The 16,139-nt window shown below is 42.3% G+C and overlaps 1 protein-coding gene across 1 annotated transcript; it reads left to right on the forward strand.

The window, feature by feature from the left end:
* The first annotated feature begins 426 nt into the window (after positions 1 to 426).
* FGF6 (fibroblast growth factor 6) lies at positions 427 to 4,047 on the forward strand. The gene is made up of 3 exons (XM_009971877.2): positions 427 to 766; positions 1,682 to 1,785; positions 3,871 to 4,047. The coding sequence occupies exons 1-3, from the start codon at positions 427 to 429 to the stop codon at positions 4,045 to 4,047; spliced, it is 621 nt and encodes a 206-aa protein (XP_009970179.2).
* The last annotated feature ends 12,092 nt before the right edge of the window (positions 4,048 to 16,139 follow it).

The raw sequence follows: 16,139 nt of genomic DNA on the forward strand, positions 1-16,139 counted from the left end.
TTCAACAGCCAATGAAACCCCACCCCGGGCTCGGGTCTTGGGTGACAGCATTCACCAGACCTCAGCCGGCCTGGGAGGACGGCAGGTTAGTGTTACAGTCGTGGCAGGCTTACCTTTGGCAAGCTGTTGATGTCAGAGTGATGATGTGGGGAGGGACAGCCTCTGCGCTATAAAGATGGGTCAATCAAATATAACTGTGGCTGCCCACCAGAGAGCAGGATCTACAAAACATGGTCCCCATCAGTTTGAGTCCTGCTGGCCTGTCTCTGCTTCCAACCCAACTGCTATCGGGCTTTAATTTCATGTCAGCAATCTCTATTTGCTTTCCAAAAATAAGCCTCTGCCACCATGCTGAAGGGAGAAAAACAAGAAGGGCGGTATTTTTAGGGCCATTAATTCTGACCACGTGCCCAGGAGGTGAACCGGATGGCCACTGCACAAAGACTCCTCATCACTATGTCCTGCAAAGCCAGCATTCACCGGACGTTGTCTGCTTTCGTTCTCGTGGGTTTCCTAGCTGGGATTGCTTCGACACATCCAGTTGTAAGCAGAAATAATGGCACATTGCTGGAAAGAGGATGGCAATCTCTGTTGTCCAGGTCCATTGCTGGGATGTCAGGGGAGAAGTCAGATGTGAACTGGGAGAGTGACTATTTGCTAGGAATCAAGAGGCAGCGGAGGCTTTACTGCAACGTGGGCATCGGGTTTCACCTTCAAATCCTCCCAGACGGAAGGATAAGCGGAGTTCACAATGAAAACCAATACAGTGAGTTGCATCCAGAAATGAAATAGAATAGATGTCACTTAATTGCTGTGAACTCTAGTAATTACCCTTCATAGAATGCAAATGTTATTACTTGATATTATTAATCTGTACTACATCTGTTGCCTTTTAAAAGTCTCTGGGATCAATAAACATTAGAACCCTCTAGGCTGAAACATGTCACAAATGCTAAGACAAATTTAGATACAATTTATTTTTACTCTGCTTTACTGCACGGATGAGAAAAGACAAACCAGGTTGAAGACAGTTTCTCTGCTGCATTTGCTCACTTCTCACCTTTTCATTTGCCTTTTGAATTTGGGAGGGTGTTGCTGAGCTTAGAGTGCCAAAGCATGATTTTTGAATCCTAGCTGACTAGTACTTTTGGGACATTCAGTCACGGAAGGGGCTTGCTCTTTCTTGTTTGCTTGTTCTTATGGGTGCTGTTCTGTTACCATAAGATTAAAGAAAATCATTAGCCCTATGGGTTTGAATTTCCTGTAGAAATCAGTTGCTAAAATCTTTTGCAGCTAAGATACCATGGGGGGGACTTGAAAATGCAAGTCACACTTCTCTAAAGCTCAATAACCAACACTCTGCAATTATAGCATGTTAGATAAAAATAATTTACTTATTAGAAAGCCCAAGAGTTTGACACATCAAAAGAGTTTGATAGAGTAAAAAGACTATTCAGCATGTGACTACAATGCCAGAACAATTATTTTCAAGTCCTACAGCATGTAGGAGAAATCAAGATCTTCTCTGTTTATTTCTATTTTGCTGTACTATGGAGATCATTCTAATAAAGAAAATCCGACAAGTTCATTAGGGTTTTAAAATAAGTAAATTATATCTGAATTGCCTTTGATTAGCTCTAAATTCTGTGATAACGCTCCTATTGAACTTCTTATGTTTTAGGTCTCTTTGAAATATCCACGGTAGAGAGAGGTGTTGTTAGCCTGTTTGGTGTGAAAAGTGCTCTCTTCATCGCAATGAACAACAAGGGGAAGTTATATGGAACGGTGAGTACAAGTGCAAATAGTTTTTCAAGGCTTAAACAAAGTCTGCAAGAGTTTTGTTGTATTTTTGGTTTTGGTTTGGTTTGGGTTTTTTCTGCTCCTAGAAATCTCTGGTTCCAAGCAGAGAAAAGAGCCTTCCAATTACAGCAAGCCTACCCAGTCTGGTGTCATCAGCGTTATTTAGTGAAACAAGCAGCATGGCTGTTGGAAGTCTGTTATTTTAAAGCTTTTTGATAAGATTGTACAGGGAGCATCCTAGGAAAATGAATGCATTCTGCAAATAGTACAGATTAATTAGTGATGACTTCTTCTAAGGGCTCAGTACTGCATCACATCCTAGTAAGATGGAGCCCTTTTGCATCACATTGTATGTGAAGCAAAAAGGTGTGCTCTGCAAAAACCCCTAGGAGGTGAAGCGTGTGTGTACATCTGTGAGTGTGTGTATGTGATTGCAGGTGTATGTGTGCATGTACAGGTGTGTAGGAGAGGGATAATTAGATCTACTTATACCACCTACTATTAGTAAAATCATGACTACATGCTGCGCCCTACCAAAAATGATCACACCATGAAGAATAAATAAGAAGTCAACCCTACAAATTCAACATATGAGCCTGGGGTTATCTTAATGACCAGTTTTGTGATTGGTCCCAAAGGGTGAGAAAACAATAATATATATTAACAATGTTATGCAAGTCATACTGAAACAGGATCACCATCATCCTCATCTAGAAAGTGCTAGCTATGCCAGCAAAATACAATTTCATCTCTGAGGCCTGAGTAAGGCATCTCCAGTCTCAACATTCAGCAGAAAAACTGCTTGTTAGGAAGCACTTTTGAAAGAGGCTGGGTCTGGGCAACAGGCAAAAAGTCCATCTCAAAGTAATAATAGCACTGGTTTAATTCATTTCTTTAGTCAAGAAACAACACAGCCATTTCCTCTGAAACAGCTATCATTTCAACAAAGCATATCAGTTGTGTAATAAAATACCAAATGTTGTGAAGTACTGGTAACATTACTAATCTGACTGACTCCTTCCCACACAGATAATGACAGTAGGACATTTTAAGGTTCTACTCCAGGAATATTCTTTCAATCGTGTCTGATTTCAAGTGGCTAAAATGTGCCACAAGCCAAACTGCTTTGTTTGACTAGGCCTTTCTAAAGAAATGCTGGGTCTGGCTTCACAGCTCCCTTTGATTTTTTCCCCTCGGTTTCAATCCAGCCCTGTTTATTTTCAGACATTTTTAAAAGCTGTAAGAGATACGCATTTTCTGTTACACAATGCAATGCCCTAAGTTAAACTGTTATAAGCTTTGAACGGCGTTATTACAAAGATGTCTAAATAGAACAGCAGTGGTGGTGTCTCCTGTGACATTTGATGTCAGGGAATTATTCTGCTTTCTCTTTTAATTTCCTTGGTGCTCTGCATTTGTATCCTGCTTGTCCTTACACCTCCTCTCCCAGGTAACCCCCTCTCCATGGATTTACGTGACGTGATATGAAGAAGAAAACTGTTTTCCTGGTTTAGAACCTGCTGCATATCTCACTAGCAGCTAAATATAATATCACTAATGATTTAACAAAATAAAAGATTTAGTGCTAATCTGAGGTTTTATTCAAATGCCTCATTCAAGTAAATAGTCTCCCTGAACATTGCTATTTGTAAGAGAACTGAAGGTTTTGAGAGCCACCAGATGAATCTTTTATAAATTACAGGACATCTTGCAGAGGGGAGATGTGAAATAAAGCTACACCATTTGGGCGAAAGGGCATAATGCTGACAGAAATTATCGCTTGCAAATAAAATGAAGAAATCCATGATTTATGATGAATTAACTTGATCTGTCACAGGAAGTACACAGCCCATTATCTGGACAGGTGGCATGTGAGTTCATCTGACACCAAATTAGCACCGAGGAGAGAGATTTATTGTTGGAGGCAGTCACTGCAGCACCACCTGTTCCATACTGCAACAAGTTCATCTGTAAAAACACTAGTAAGAAAAATGATTTGAGTCTTCATGAAATATTTCTTTCACCTGCTTTGTTCTTCCCCCCCCCTCGCCCCCCGCCTCCCTTCTTCAGGCTGTTTTCCAAGATGAGTGCAAATTCAAAGAAACCTTGCTGCCCAATAACTACAATGCATATGAATCAAAGGCTTACGGTGGTGCTTACATAGCACTCAGCAAACACGGGAGAGTGAAGAGAGGAAACAAGGTTTCTCCTGCTATGACAGTGACCCACTTTTTACCGAGAATATGAACATGAGCCAAACCGAAGATTAAATCCCAGGAAAAAACTTTCATTTTGCACATGGGAATAATCTCCCAGGTAAAGTATTTATACTGTTCATTGAAAAATAGTCTATATATGTATGTGTATATCTGGATAAAAATATTTGTACTAGATTCATCACATAACATATGTAATAAGATGCTGCTTCTCTTCTACTTTGTACAAATTTTACATGGCTCTGTGCCTCCTTTGGTGCTGAACAGAGAAAAATGCAAGCTGGAGTGCAAAGGAAGTGTTTGGAACACATAGAATTGCTGTGGGTAATCATCTAATCAATCATAAATTATTTACTAAATAATATTAATTACCTCAGATAATAACTTTTCATAGTGAGCTGTTTACATAACATGGGCCAAATCATCAGATGACTTTGCTTCACCAGAGCTTCAAGCAGTTCACTCCATCTGAATATTTGCTTGCAGTGACCCTTCTACACATTGTGTCCTGTCTTGTAAAGTCCCCAGTCTATTTTGTTCATTACGGTGCCAATTCCACAACTGTTTCTACACAAGCAAACTGTCTACCCCCAGAGTCCCTTTGTCTCTGAAGGGATTCTCCAGGGTCTCCTCACATGGACTTGTTGGCAAAATGAAGACCTAGAATCAATGTCCCTTAAGAAGGACTACAGGATAAATCACAGATGAGTCCCAAATGTAAAATATATTTGGAGCTGAGGATTTTGAATGGCATTTTGTGAGCTTAGTTTAGACCCACCTCAAATATAGATGTGTACATCTTTATTATAAATACTTGCATATATATAGACATGGGATGTGTGAACGTGTATCTATGTAATTGCATACTTCTAATGAATCAATCATCCCAGTCTCTAGATGTCCAGGTGCCTTTATATGCACATAAATATTTAAAGGCGCTGTATTTCATTTAGGCTGAACCTTGTTAATCTCTAAGAACTAGAACCGGTCTGCAGGATGCATTTTAAAAAAAACACATGAAATTCGTGAAAGCTTCCAGCAAAGAGTTATTTTATAAAACTCCGTTTTGAATTTTCTTCTATTTGCTGCTTTAAGTATATGCAGTTCTTCTCTATCATACTTCACTGAGGTATGAAAGACAGAGAAAGGAGGACGCTATATAAGCATGACTTCCTGGGTTGGGGCAGAGGAATTTGTGCCATAATTCCAATTTCTGTCACTTGCAAAGTATCAGTTTCAAAGGCAACATGGCAAGCTGTATGAAATACTCTCCAAAGCTCTCCTAGAAACCATACAAATGGTGCATAACCTTGCCTTACTATTTTGACAACCTTGTTGCAGATCACCAATGAAGCTACATTCTCTGTGCCTTTGAAAGAGTATTTTAAGAAGCCCTAAGTCAGTAGTCACTATAAATGTCAGTTACCAGAAGCCTTGGGATTCCTGCATTGATGGCGTGCTCCTAAATTTGAAACTAGATTCAACGCAATGTCAGAGCATGAGCATTTTCAGCATAGATGGACCATGCTGCTGCAGAAGTGAACATCTGAGTGCGAGATAATCTCCCACATCCAGCCAAAATGTGGCTATGTCCAGCCTTGACATGCCATTCTATTTGCAGGGGGTGTCTATTCATGATGAATTTGAGCCTTCTGACATGGGCAAAAAACACTGTCAGGGCCAGATTCTCAGCTGGAGTAAACCAGCCTAGTAAGACTATTAGTTTATAGTTGCAGAAGATTTGGCCCAAAGAGCACACCTACAAGGATGTATCTACAGCCACGTTTTCTGAAAAATTGTCAAAACAATTGTTTTGCGGACAAGATATATTTTTCCAGCTACTTTTGTGTGATTTATACTTGAATTTATTTTGTTCAAATGTAAGTGGTGATCACACTGTAAATGAAGAAAAAAAAGAATGGAATACTGCTTACAGTACATGAATGGGACGCTTTGGATATGGCAAAGGAAAGAAGTTACTCTTGATTTTCTGGTCTTTCAGTACGTGGAGAGAAGCCAAGTCAGCACACTTTGTTCATCCACAATGCGTGCAGCAGTTTGCTTTGGAAAAAAATGTGCATTTTAAGAGAAAAAGCAAGATGTTTTGAGTGGGGAGAGTGGGTCAGAGAAAAGTTTGGAGTATATCAGACAGTTACACCAACCTAGAGATCCTAGAGGTACAGATAGGAAGACTACGGCTATGATGAAATACATTAGCTGGCAACCTGTATCCTTGTGTTATACTCCTAATTGTCTTTGAAATTAAGTTTGAAGAAGGATGAGCGAGTACGTGGACGTAGAAGAAATCATAGTTTGAATGCTGACACAAAAGTTTGTTTCTGATTGCAGCTTAAACCGGTGTCCTTAGGATAGGCTAGGGTAATATATTGCTGCCAGTACTGATAAATAATGGGATAGCTGGCATAAAAGGTGAGGATTGGACTCACAGACTCCATTTTGCACATACTGGTCAACAGTGAGAACAAACCATAGACCAGGTCACAGGAGGTCTGTTTGGACACAGCCTGCTGAGCTGAGCTTGTTCTCAAGAACTGTGGGCCCTTGCAGATGCAGTTTTGGTGGGCAGCTGGAAAGACCAACCAGTCACTCTGCTGAGTTACTCACTACACCACTCCTTTTTCCTTATTACGTATCAATGCCAGCCTGACCAACACTGAAGTCAACACTGCAATCAAAAAAGGTCTCCCAGTGCCAGGAATCCTGACATGAGAGTCATTGTCAGCAGTGCCAGCAGAAGGTGCCATTGTCAGGAACGGTAACGGTGGCAGGAAACCCCTCCAGCACAAATAGTGCGGTTTTGAAGCGCTGTGGAGTTTTAGACTAGTTGCATACGATACTTTTGACTAAGGTGCTTCTTAAGTGACTGCATGGCTACTTCCAAGAGAGGAGTTAAGGCACGTGTTGGCACACTGCTGCAGATGTGCAAGCAGCCTAGGGGCACCTCACAATTGCAAAATGCACTGTGGCAGTCTTCAAGAAGTTACACGACTTGCCTGGGAAATGGCTGGATCCTGTTCTGCCCTCACACTTGATTAACTAAATTCCACCTCCTCCTCCTCAGACCGGTATTACCTGGGTGGGAGAAGGAGGATTTAGGAAGACCACCACTCATTCTACACGCCTCAGGATAAATTTGTTGAGCTGGCACAGAGGAAAAAAAAAAAAAAAAACAAAAAAAAAAAAAAAACCAAACCCAAACATTTGTAAGCTGAACGTACATGATGCAGAGATTATGGAGAAAATATGGGCATAGGCTGGCAAGTGCTCAAGCAAAGCTTTCTTTGAAAGAACAGTTCCATGAATATGTGACTAGGTAAAGAAAATTCGTGAAAGTAAAAGAGTTTCTCAAATCAGGGACAAATTAGGAAACTATTATTAACAGTTCTTGTAGTGGTCCCTTTCAAAACAGATCTCATCTCAGTGTGCATTAACGCGGAGTCATGAAATGGGCTACAAGCTTTGAAAGCATTCCTGTAAATGCCCCACAGCAGCCTGTCTTGCCCGTATTTTGCACATGACATTCTCCTGTAGAGTTGATACTTGCTTTCAAGCCTTCTTCTTCCATAGGCAAATCCCATAATAATTTAAGACCTACTCTACCTCCATTCGAAAACAGTCTTGACTGGTGCTGAATCATGTTCTTAAATAATCTAATTTTCCCCAAATATGCAGAGGTGCAGACACACACATAGTGAAAAAGCAGAGTAATTTTTGTATACCTCACTAACTATTTCAATTCCAAGATTTTATTTTGCACAGTAAAGTGGTGCCAAAGTTCTCACATTATTTTTTTTTCACTAAAATATACCTCATATTCTGACTCAATATGGACTCACAAATGAGACTGTAAATTTGCAACAAAAAACACAAAACTGTCCAATCAATTGTTTGTGAAATTGCTTCTATTTTTATATGTATGTGCTGCGCACAATAGTTTAATGTATTCATAAATAAACTTTTATACATTTTTGGTAGTGTTTTGACTCCAAATCGCTCTTAATATTTGTGTCTTTCCTTGCTTCAGAGCTGCTGTATTAAACTCTCCCCCTTCCCCACCCCCCAGTTTTTATTCACCTCTATAACCAGAGGCCGTGTTGGTACACTTAAAATCTTGGTAGACTTTTGCGTTCTTCAGTTGTCTTGCCTGGGAAGTCATAAGAGAGTCATGTTTGTTGTAGAGAATCTGGGAGTTTCACAGAAGAGAAGGAAAATAGAAGTGTAATCTGATTAAAGAAGAACTGTCATACTCACCTACCTAAATTCCAATGCTTTTAACCTGGAGAAGTTCTACTGTTGCTCTTCTGTTGCTATTGTTCTTCAGTGCGTAACTGCTTATGCGTATCTTTTACTTCATTAAAAAAGAAAGGATTCTTTTTTTTTTTTTTTTTTAATGATGTTTGCTTCTAACCTGGGAGAGCAGCTTCCTGCAGCTCTCTCTGAAGGTTTTTGTTTCACTATGCCTCAAAGTTGGGTATTTTGGAAAGAATGCTACGTTTCAGTGATTTTGTAAGTTTTGCTCTCCCTTTCTCCACTCCCAAGTTGTTATTAATCAGTCCTTCAGTTAGTTAAATGCTTGCAGCCTTCGCCCGGTCTGAGGACAGGGAATAAGGTATTAGAAACCAATAGCTGGGAATCTGCCACCTGCTTTTTGGTTCATGTGCCCTGTTTAATCCATACTAGCATGATACAGCAGAGCAGACAAGTGTCCAAAGCTCTGATTGCTGGCAGCCCTTCTTGGGAGCGTAAGAACATCAGTACCACCATGCTGGCTAAATGCCATTCTCTGCATTTGTGCTTCAGCTGCCTACTCTTCCCCATAATAACTCCCTTTGCTTACAAGGAATCATAAACTCCCGCATATTGTTGCTCTGTCTGTGTGCCACATTTCACCTGAGGGAGGACGGCGTTTCGCCGATGGGTTAAGCAATGCTTCTGCCTGCTGTAGAAGCGCCTTGCTTTGCAGCTCTGAAGGCCAGTTACTGTGGGCGAAAGTGGGAATGGGAGAAGAGACAGAGCCCACACGCAGTGACTGGAAATAACAGGACAAACCAGCAGCTGACGTAAGCCAGCCTAGCCCCAACAAAACAGAAGCATAAATGATCTGGTAAGGAGTCATCTGCAGAGGCAAGGAAAAGCCTACACGTGGCCAGCTCAAAAGACACCCCTTCAGACATCGGCTGGTTTCTCCTCCCGTATTGCAGTTTGCCCTTTGAAGGGTGGTGCTGGCTGGACACACCTAGGCGAGTGCCCCGCTGCCCCAGGAGACACACACGGTTCCCATGCTCTCTTCCCACTCTGCTCTCAGCCAAGAGGATGAAAAATCTTCTGGGAATTTGGAGGACAAGAGATGGTGGCTAAGCCCCACGTTTCTTTGAAGAAAAGAAAAAAAATTGGCTGAACTTTTCTCAGTTTACATAATTTTCTGCTTCTTCCCAGGTCATTTGAAACTTAATGATGTACCTGTTCCTGCAGGTATACATCTGACATGGTAACCTTATCCTTCTCTTCACCACTTTGACTTGGGTTCCTGCCTCGGCAAGTCTCTGCTGCTAACTGTGGATAAGCTGTGAGATGTTTGTCCTGGAAGGAGAAGCTTTGATAGACAAGAGAAAATGCAAATTAAGCAAAAAAAAAAATAGTCAAATGATTTAAAAAGGCACCTCTCCTAGCTCCCTGCACTAATCCGCTTCCTCTAGTTTCTTCTTTCCTCCCAAGTATTTTTGTCTGACCTGTCACTGAAAATAAAACTGCTCCTCTGAAAAGTCTCTCCCTGCACCCAGAGTCGAGCAGGAGTATCCCAACACGTCCCTTCTCTCCCCCTCTCCCAAGCCACGCTGCCCTCTGTGTTCCCGGACCTGAAGCCATTGGCAGAGACCCATAATCTCTCCACTTACTCAGGCTCCGGCTTCTCTGATGACCCACCATCTATACGAGGCAGCAAGTGTTGTTTTTATTCAGTTGAGGAGCCCAGGTTGTCAGTAGCTCCTGAAAGACACGCCAGCCCTGAGGTGGCTGGAGGTCACAGTGTGAGGAGCACAAGCGAAAGCGGCCAGCACCATACCTTCCTGAAGGCGGCAAAAACTGCCCAGCAATCATAACAAGATGAAAATAAATAAATAAATATATGTAAATATGTATGAAAGAGCAAGAAACACTTTCTTCTCAAAGAAAGGTAAGGGCTAGCTAAATAGGTGTTGCCCTCAGAACATCCTGGTCATGGAATGAGAGATATGTAGATGGGAAGAAACTGTTGCAGGGCTTGGATCCCACCTCTGGCTCAATTCAGGACCAACTTCAAAGCGAGGGTTGGTTGTATCAGGAAGAATCCAGCCCCTGCAATAGCCTTATGATTCATTACGTTCTGGATGAAACTCTGGATAGTGACTCAAAAGGGGTCAATCACAGGCAGGTGTCTCAAAGGGGCTACCAGTGCAGCTCGTGCTTTGCTGGAAGGCAGCCTCAGAGCTGATGGCATCTTCCTATCAGGCCTTTGCACAAACCACCCGTGCACTGAGCGGAGAATGTCCTTCCTACTGAAACTCCCCTCTGCCAACACAAATAGCTGCAGAAATCATCTGAGGGATTCAGCCCGCTGAAAGGAACAGAAAAAAAAAAAAAGAAAAATAAAAGTCTTTCTGACACCTCGCAGGTGCAAGGCTACCTTAGTTGTAGGTACACAAGATTTGGGGGGAGGCACAGGCACATGAATTGTGTGGTTTCGGTACAACCCCAGATCACTTCCAGGGAAAAGGGTGGCGGCAGTGATGTTCTGAAACCTGAATGTCACCTGATGCCTCCGGTGCTAGAGACAGGTAGAGTCTGACCTCCTGAGACTGATGACTGCAATTGTTTATTGGCTGCTATTATTATTGCCCTCTGGTGGCTATTTTGTTATTTAGCAGCTGGATGTCAGAGACCAAGCATGGGTTCGGTACCATGAATCTGGACACAAGGGGGAAAGGAGGCTACCACCTCATGGCTGCGGTTGGATATAGGCTTTAGGTCCCTTGGTGTGTTATTATCTGTTCCATTCTTATGCAGGAAAGTCACAGTTTTAACTGGGAAGTCGCAGAACACAGTATTGGGGATTCAAGTATTTTCCTGATGAGCAACTTTTCATAACACTAGGTGATATTAGGTAAATTGATCATGAAAGCTACCTTGCTTTTACTCCAAATTTTCCAACCTGCAGATTTTCCAGGGTTTTTGCAAATATAAAACTTGAGCCTCGGCGTCAAAGGCAGCGGCCACACAGAACACAATAAAGGACATAGACATCGACCTTTTGGAGTGGTTCCAGAGAAGGGCCACGAAGATGATCAAGGGGCTGGAGCACCTCCCCTATGAAGATAGGATGAGAGAGTTGGGGTTGCTCAGCCTGGAGAACAGAAGGCTCCAGGGAGACCTTACAGCAGTGTTCCAGTACCTAGAAGGGGCCTACTGGAAAGATGGGGAGGGACATTTTAGTAGGCCCTCTTGCAATAGGACGAGAGGTAACGGCTTTAAACAAAAAGAGGGTAGATTCAGACTAGATATAAGGAAGAAAAACTTTATGATGGGAGTAGTGAAACAGTGGCACAGGTTGCCCAGAGAGGTGGTAGGTGCACCAACCCTGGAAACATTCAAGGTCAGGCTGGACAGGGTTCTGAGGAACCTGATCTAGTTGAAGATGTCCTTGCCCATGACAGGGGAGTTGGAACTAGATGATCTTTAAGGTCCCTTCCAACCCCAACCAATCTACGATCCTATGGTTCTATGACATAAAATGATAAGGCTCATTGAATACCCCTGCTATTCCTCATGACACTCGTGGCAGGAAATACCACTTAGCAGCGTGGAACACCATGAGTGGGAATGCAGCAGCCTTTTCCAAACTGTACTGAAGACAGAAACTTTATAGTATATTAAGAAATTATTTTTTTTTTCTCATTATCTAACTGAGTGCATTATTTCCAATAGTGCTGTGAGACCATCAGTGACCACGAGTGATTCAGTCTCCAGTTCACTGACTACCAGAAATGCTCTTTGCAGGACCAGGAGCCCCGGAGAAGATGCTGGTGCTCTGACTGCCAGGGGGCAGTGTGCCACCTGCGGAAACGGCAGCTCAGAGGAAAAAGAAATATAGAAGGAAAAAAACAGCAGAACACAGGAGAGGTCACTCACACTTAGAGACAAGTATATCGTTAAGAAATTTACTGGACAGAGTTTTACCTCACCAGCAAAATCTAGAGCATCATATGAATGCCATAATCACTTCTCCATCAACTACTGAGCTAGCACAGTTTTCTAGAAGAGTGGAAGGTACTATACTGGAGTTTCGTGAAAAAATGTAGACAGAGCTTTCCTCAAAATAAAAAAATAGGCTTTCAATTCAGTAAAAAAAACCCTTTCAGATAAGTTGTTTACTTTCCTTAAAATATGCAAACAGGTAATCAGAAAAGTGATAACTGAAACCATTTTGATTTTCAAACCTTTTCACCCATTCCTTTTTTAGATCAAGAGAATTTATGGCAGAATACATCAAAATTTATTTAATAGGTCCTTATTTTCTGTGTTGTAGGAGAAGAAAAAGATTCTCTCTAGTTTAAATGATAGATAAGTGAGACATCTTAGTGTTAATACATGTTTCTTTCTTTTAAAAGTGAATCTACTGGGAAATAACAGGCTGACACAGTCTGAGACCAAAGGGCCAGTCTGTACATTATGTACATAAATGTTACGTGACATTTACGCTGCTATAGGGAAGGTAGGAGGCAGGTTCAGGCTTGCTCAGTGTATTTAATCTAACAGTCTCTATGATTATCTGTGCAGTTTCCCAATGTTGATCCTAGGAGTGGGAGAAGGGGTTGGGATGCAATGTTGAAATCTCACAGGGACATGAGCACCCCTAATTGCCCCCTGGTCCTTTTCTCCTTATTGAAAATAGGTGTTGCACAGAGGAGGCTGCAGCATGGACATCACAGGGTCACCAGCAGCTCTGGAAAGCACTGTCTTTTAGGAACCACAAGAGGAAACCACAGCAAAGGTGAGAGCTGGGCCCAGTTTCTCACAGGTTGGGAAAATGCTGCACAAGCAAAGGGATTTCCTGACTCTGTTGTAAGTCAGCTAAACTCGGCCTTGCACAGGGCCAGGCCGGCAACCTTGACCAAGGGTGCCTTGGGGGCTCGGTCTTGTTTTAAGCCTCAGCCCTACCTGCCCTCCCAAGAGACTGGCATCCCCCTGGGCATCCCCCTGGGCATCCCCCTGGGTATCCCCCCTGGGCATCCCCTTGGGCTCTGGCATCTCCACAGAGCCAAGACCTTAAGCTTGGCTTGAATTGGCTCTAGTGGCCCTGACCAGCCTCATCTGGGACCTCCTGGATTACGATACATCATCGTAACACTGGAGATGAACAGCACGCTTGTCTGGAAATTGGCAATATTAGGGAGAGGTTAGCCTGAATTTTCACAGTTCTGTACAATCTTTCTGATGCTGGAACTGGAGGAGAAAGTCATCTCTGGGAAAAGGTTCACAATAGGCTTCTGTAATTGGAGGGGCAGCAGGGAACAGTTTGCAGGGTGCTGGACTAGCATTTGGGAGTCCCAGGGTCAGTTCTCAGCTCTGCCACAGGATTCCTGTGTGACCGTGGACAACACACTTGAGTTCTCTGAACTGTTTCTTGTGTGCAGGGGACGCTGCAAAACTGACAATGTAGAAAACTCAGTTAGCCATATGTGCTGGATTGGGAGGTTGCTCGTAAATGGAGAGTGGACAAATACCTCAGCAATGTATTTTCTGCATCCTAGTAATAATCACTTCCATCTTCTGTGTGTTGCTCTTCATGTTCAAACTGCAGCCAGATTTGCCCCTTATCTTCTCCAGGCTGAACAAGCCCTGCTCCAACAGCCTCTCCTTGTATATCATGTACTCGTCTGCACACCTCTTAGCCACCCTTCTCCGGATTTGCTCCAGCTTGTTAACATCCCTCCTGCAACGCTGAGCTCAAAACGAGACACAGTGTCAGATGTGGCCTCACAAAAGGGAAACAAACACTTCCTTCGATCTGTTGGCTGTGTTTTTGCTAATGCAACCCAATATGCCATTGGGTTTTTTTAATGGTTGCGTTGATAGTCTTTCTTACGCTAAGCCATCTCAGAGGCCAAGGAGTGGCAAAGGCAGAGAGTCTATAAACCGGGGATTCCCCCTCCAGCCTCTCAAGGGAACTGCCAGACATTCATTTAAGACAGTTTTGTGTAAGAGGATGACAATGGGGTGAGGCTGTTTTCTGGATTTCATTAAGTGATTTGCAAACAAATTAAAATGTTGTGAAACAGTCTGGTCCCCATGGAGTTTAAGCAATGCTCAATTCCATTCCCACTGTTGCTAAGGAAAGCACAGGATATTCAGCATCTTTGACAGACATTTGCAGCCACGATCTAAAGGAGTCTCAGTGACCTCAGAGCGCTGGTCATTATCGGTTGTGTAACTTAAGATATGCTCATAAAAGAAAATGAACAGCCCCAAATCTCTCTTGCAATCTTTATTTTTTTAGCTTTACTTTTGTCATTTACCAAAGCTACCCTGTCTGTATCAGTTTAAGCAATGGAGGACAGAAATAATTCCCAGGTATTTAGCTACAGATGACTTTGTTCCTTGGAAAAATGACACAACGCAAGCTCTTGTGCCTCAAGTTTGGTATTACAAGTGACTCAGCAGAAGCCAAGAGGCCATTTGGTTTCCTTGTCAGAATACAAGAGTAAAGGAGGAAGAATCTCTTCCAGCTGTTAGGTAACTGAGGGGGGAGACAAAGGCTAAAACAAACAATGTGGGTATCTCTAGGTTTAATATATATAATGCAAACTGGAATTACAGTTAACTGCAGTGACCAATCCTGGCTAATGAAATAGCTGTCACTGGAAAAAAACTCCTGAAAACAAACAACCAAGTATGCAGCCACAAGCAGAGATTTCTTTTTTTTCTCCAGCCAAGCTCTGCATCCAGCTCAACCCTAAAGCATGTTTGTTTTGGAAGACATAGTCTGCTGAAAAGAGTTTGGCCAAAATCCAAGGGGCCAATAAGTCCAGATGAGCTGAAAAAGCTGTGTCTTTGGATCCTGAGATGTGAGCATATTATTCAATTCTGGATTGCATGCATGCCTATTATTGTTGGTTATTTTTTGTTACAGGGTGTGGACCAAAATGTCTTGATTGGGACTAAATTTCTGTCCCCCAAGTTAATTATTTGCAACTCACAATTTTGTTGTGTGCTTTTGATTTCATGGACCAGAGCCCACTGCACTAGAATAGCTCCTCCAAGGACAATGTGACCATACTAACTTACGTCAAATGAGAAACGATTAGCAATAATGTATAAACCAACAGAGTTGCTTACAATTAGATTTGTTTCGGGGCTGACTGAAGAAGAGCATCTATTTTTTTCTTAAATATTGGTTATGAGAACTGATCCATCTTGAGTCATTCCAGGTGACTGGGGCCGGTTTTTCTCCTGGAGTTACTCCGTCTGTGACCTGGGCCCAAGGCTCACCACAGCAACACAAATATTCCAGTTTATTGAAGAGACAATAGATCTGCTGCAAAAACATAAAGAAGGTAGTTATGATAACCAACATAGCTGTCATTCAGTGAGATCATCATCTTTTTCAATTGCACTTTAACTACCTCAGTTATCCCATGAGGGACAAGTCAGCTTACGTTTACCACAGGGTCAAAACAAAATCATTTACTGCAAAGTAGTGGACATATGAAAAATCCTTAGCCTACCTTGTCCCTTGGCAATGCTTCCATGCATCCAGGCCTTCAGATCTCAGACTGAGATGATGGGAATAGCAAGTACTACAAGCAACTTACTTGACTCTAGCTTCATGATCTTGCCTGGTTTGATCCACAGTCCCTTAGTGAAAATCTGTTAAGTACTTCTGCACTTTAATATAACCATGTAGCTAATCCTATTCAAAAGCACTAAATCCCAGTGCTAGACTAACAGTAATGTTGGGAAATAGGAAACTTTGCATAAAACAAAGAGTTTACCCAAAATAAAACAGTCAGACTACTTTTTTAGCCACCTTGCAGTGTGATACTGTAGGAGATAGACGCATGAACTGAT

This window comes from Tyto alba, unplaced genomic scaffold (assembly GCF_018691265.1).
Source record: "Tyto alba isolate M040663 unplaced genomic scaffold, T.alba_DEE_v4.0 Super-Scaffold_21, whole genome shotgun sequence".
NCBI classification, from domain to species: Eukaryota; Metazoa; Chordata; class Aves; order Strigiformes; family Tytonidae; genus Tyto; species Tyto alba.

Coding starts and splice junctions, on each gene's coding strand:
- FGF6 (XM_009971877.2), top strand. CDS start 427: ATGGCCACTGCACAAAGACTCCTCATCACTATGTCCTGCAAAGCCAGC. Junction 767..1,681: donor TCACAATGAAAACCAATACA/GTGAGTTGCATC, acceptor CTTATGTTTTAG/GTCTCTTTGAAATATCCACG. Junction 1,786..3,870: donor AGGGGAAGTTATATGGAACG/GTGAGTACAAGT, acceptor TCCCTTCTTCAG/GCTGTTTTCCAAGATGAGTG.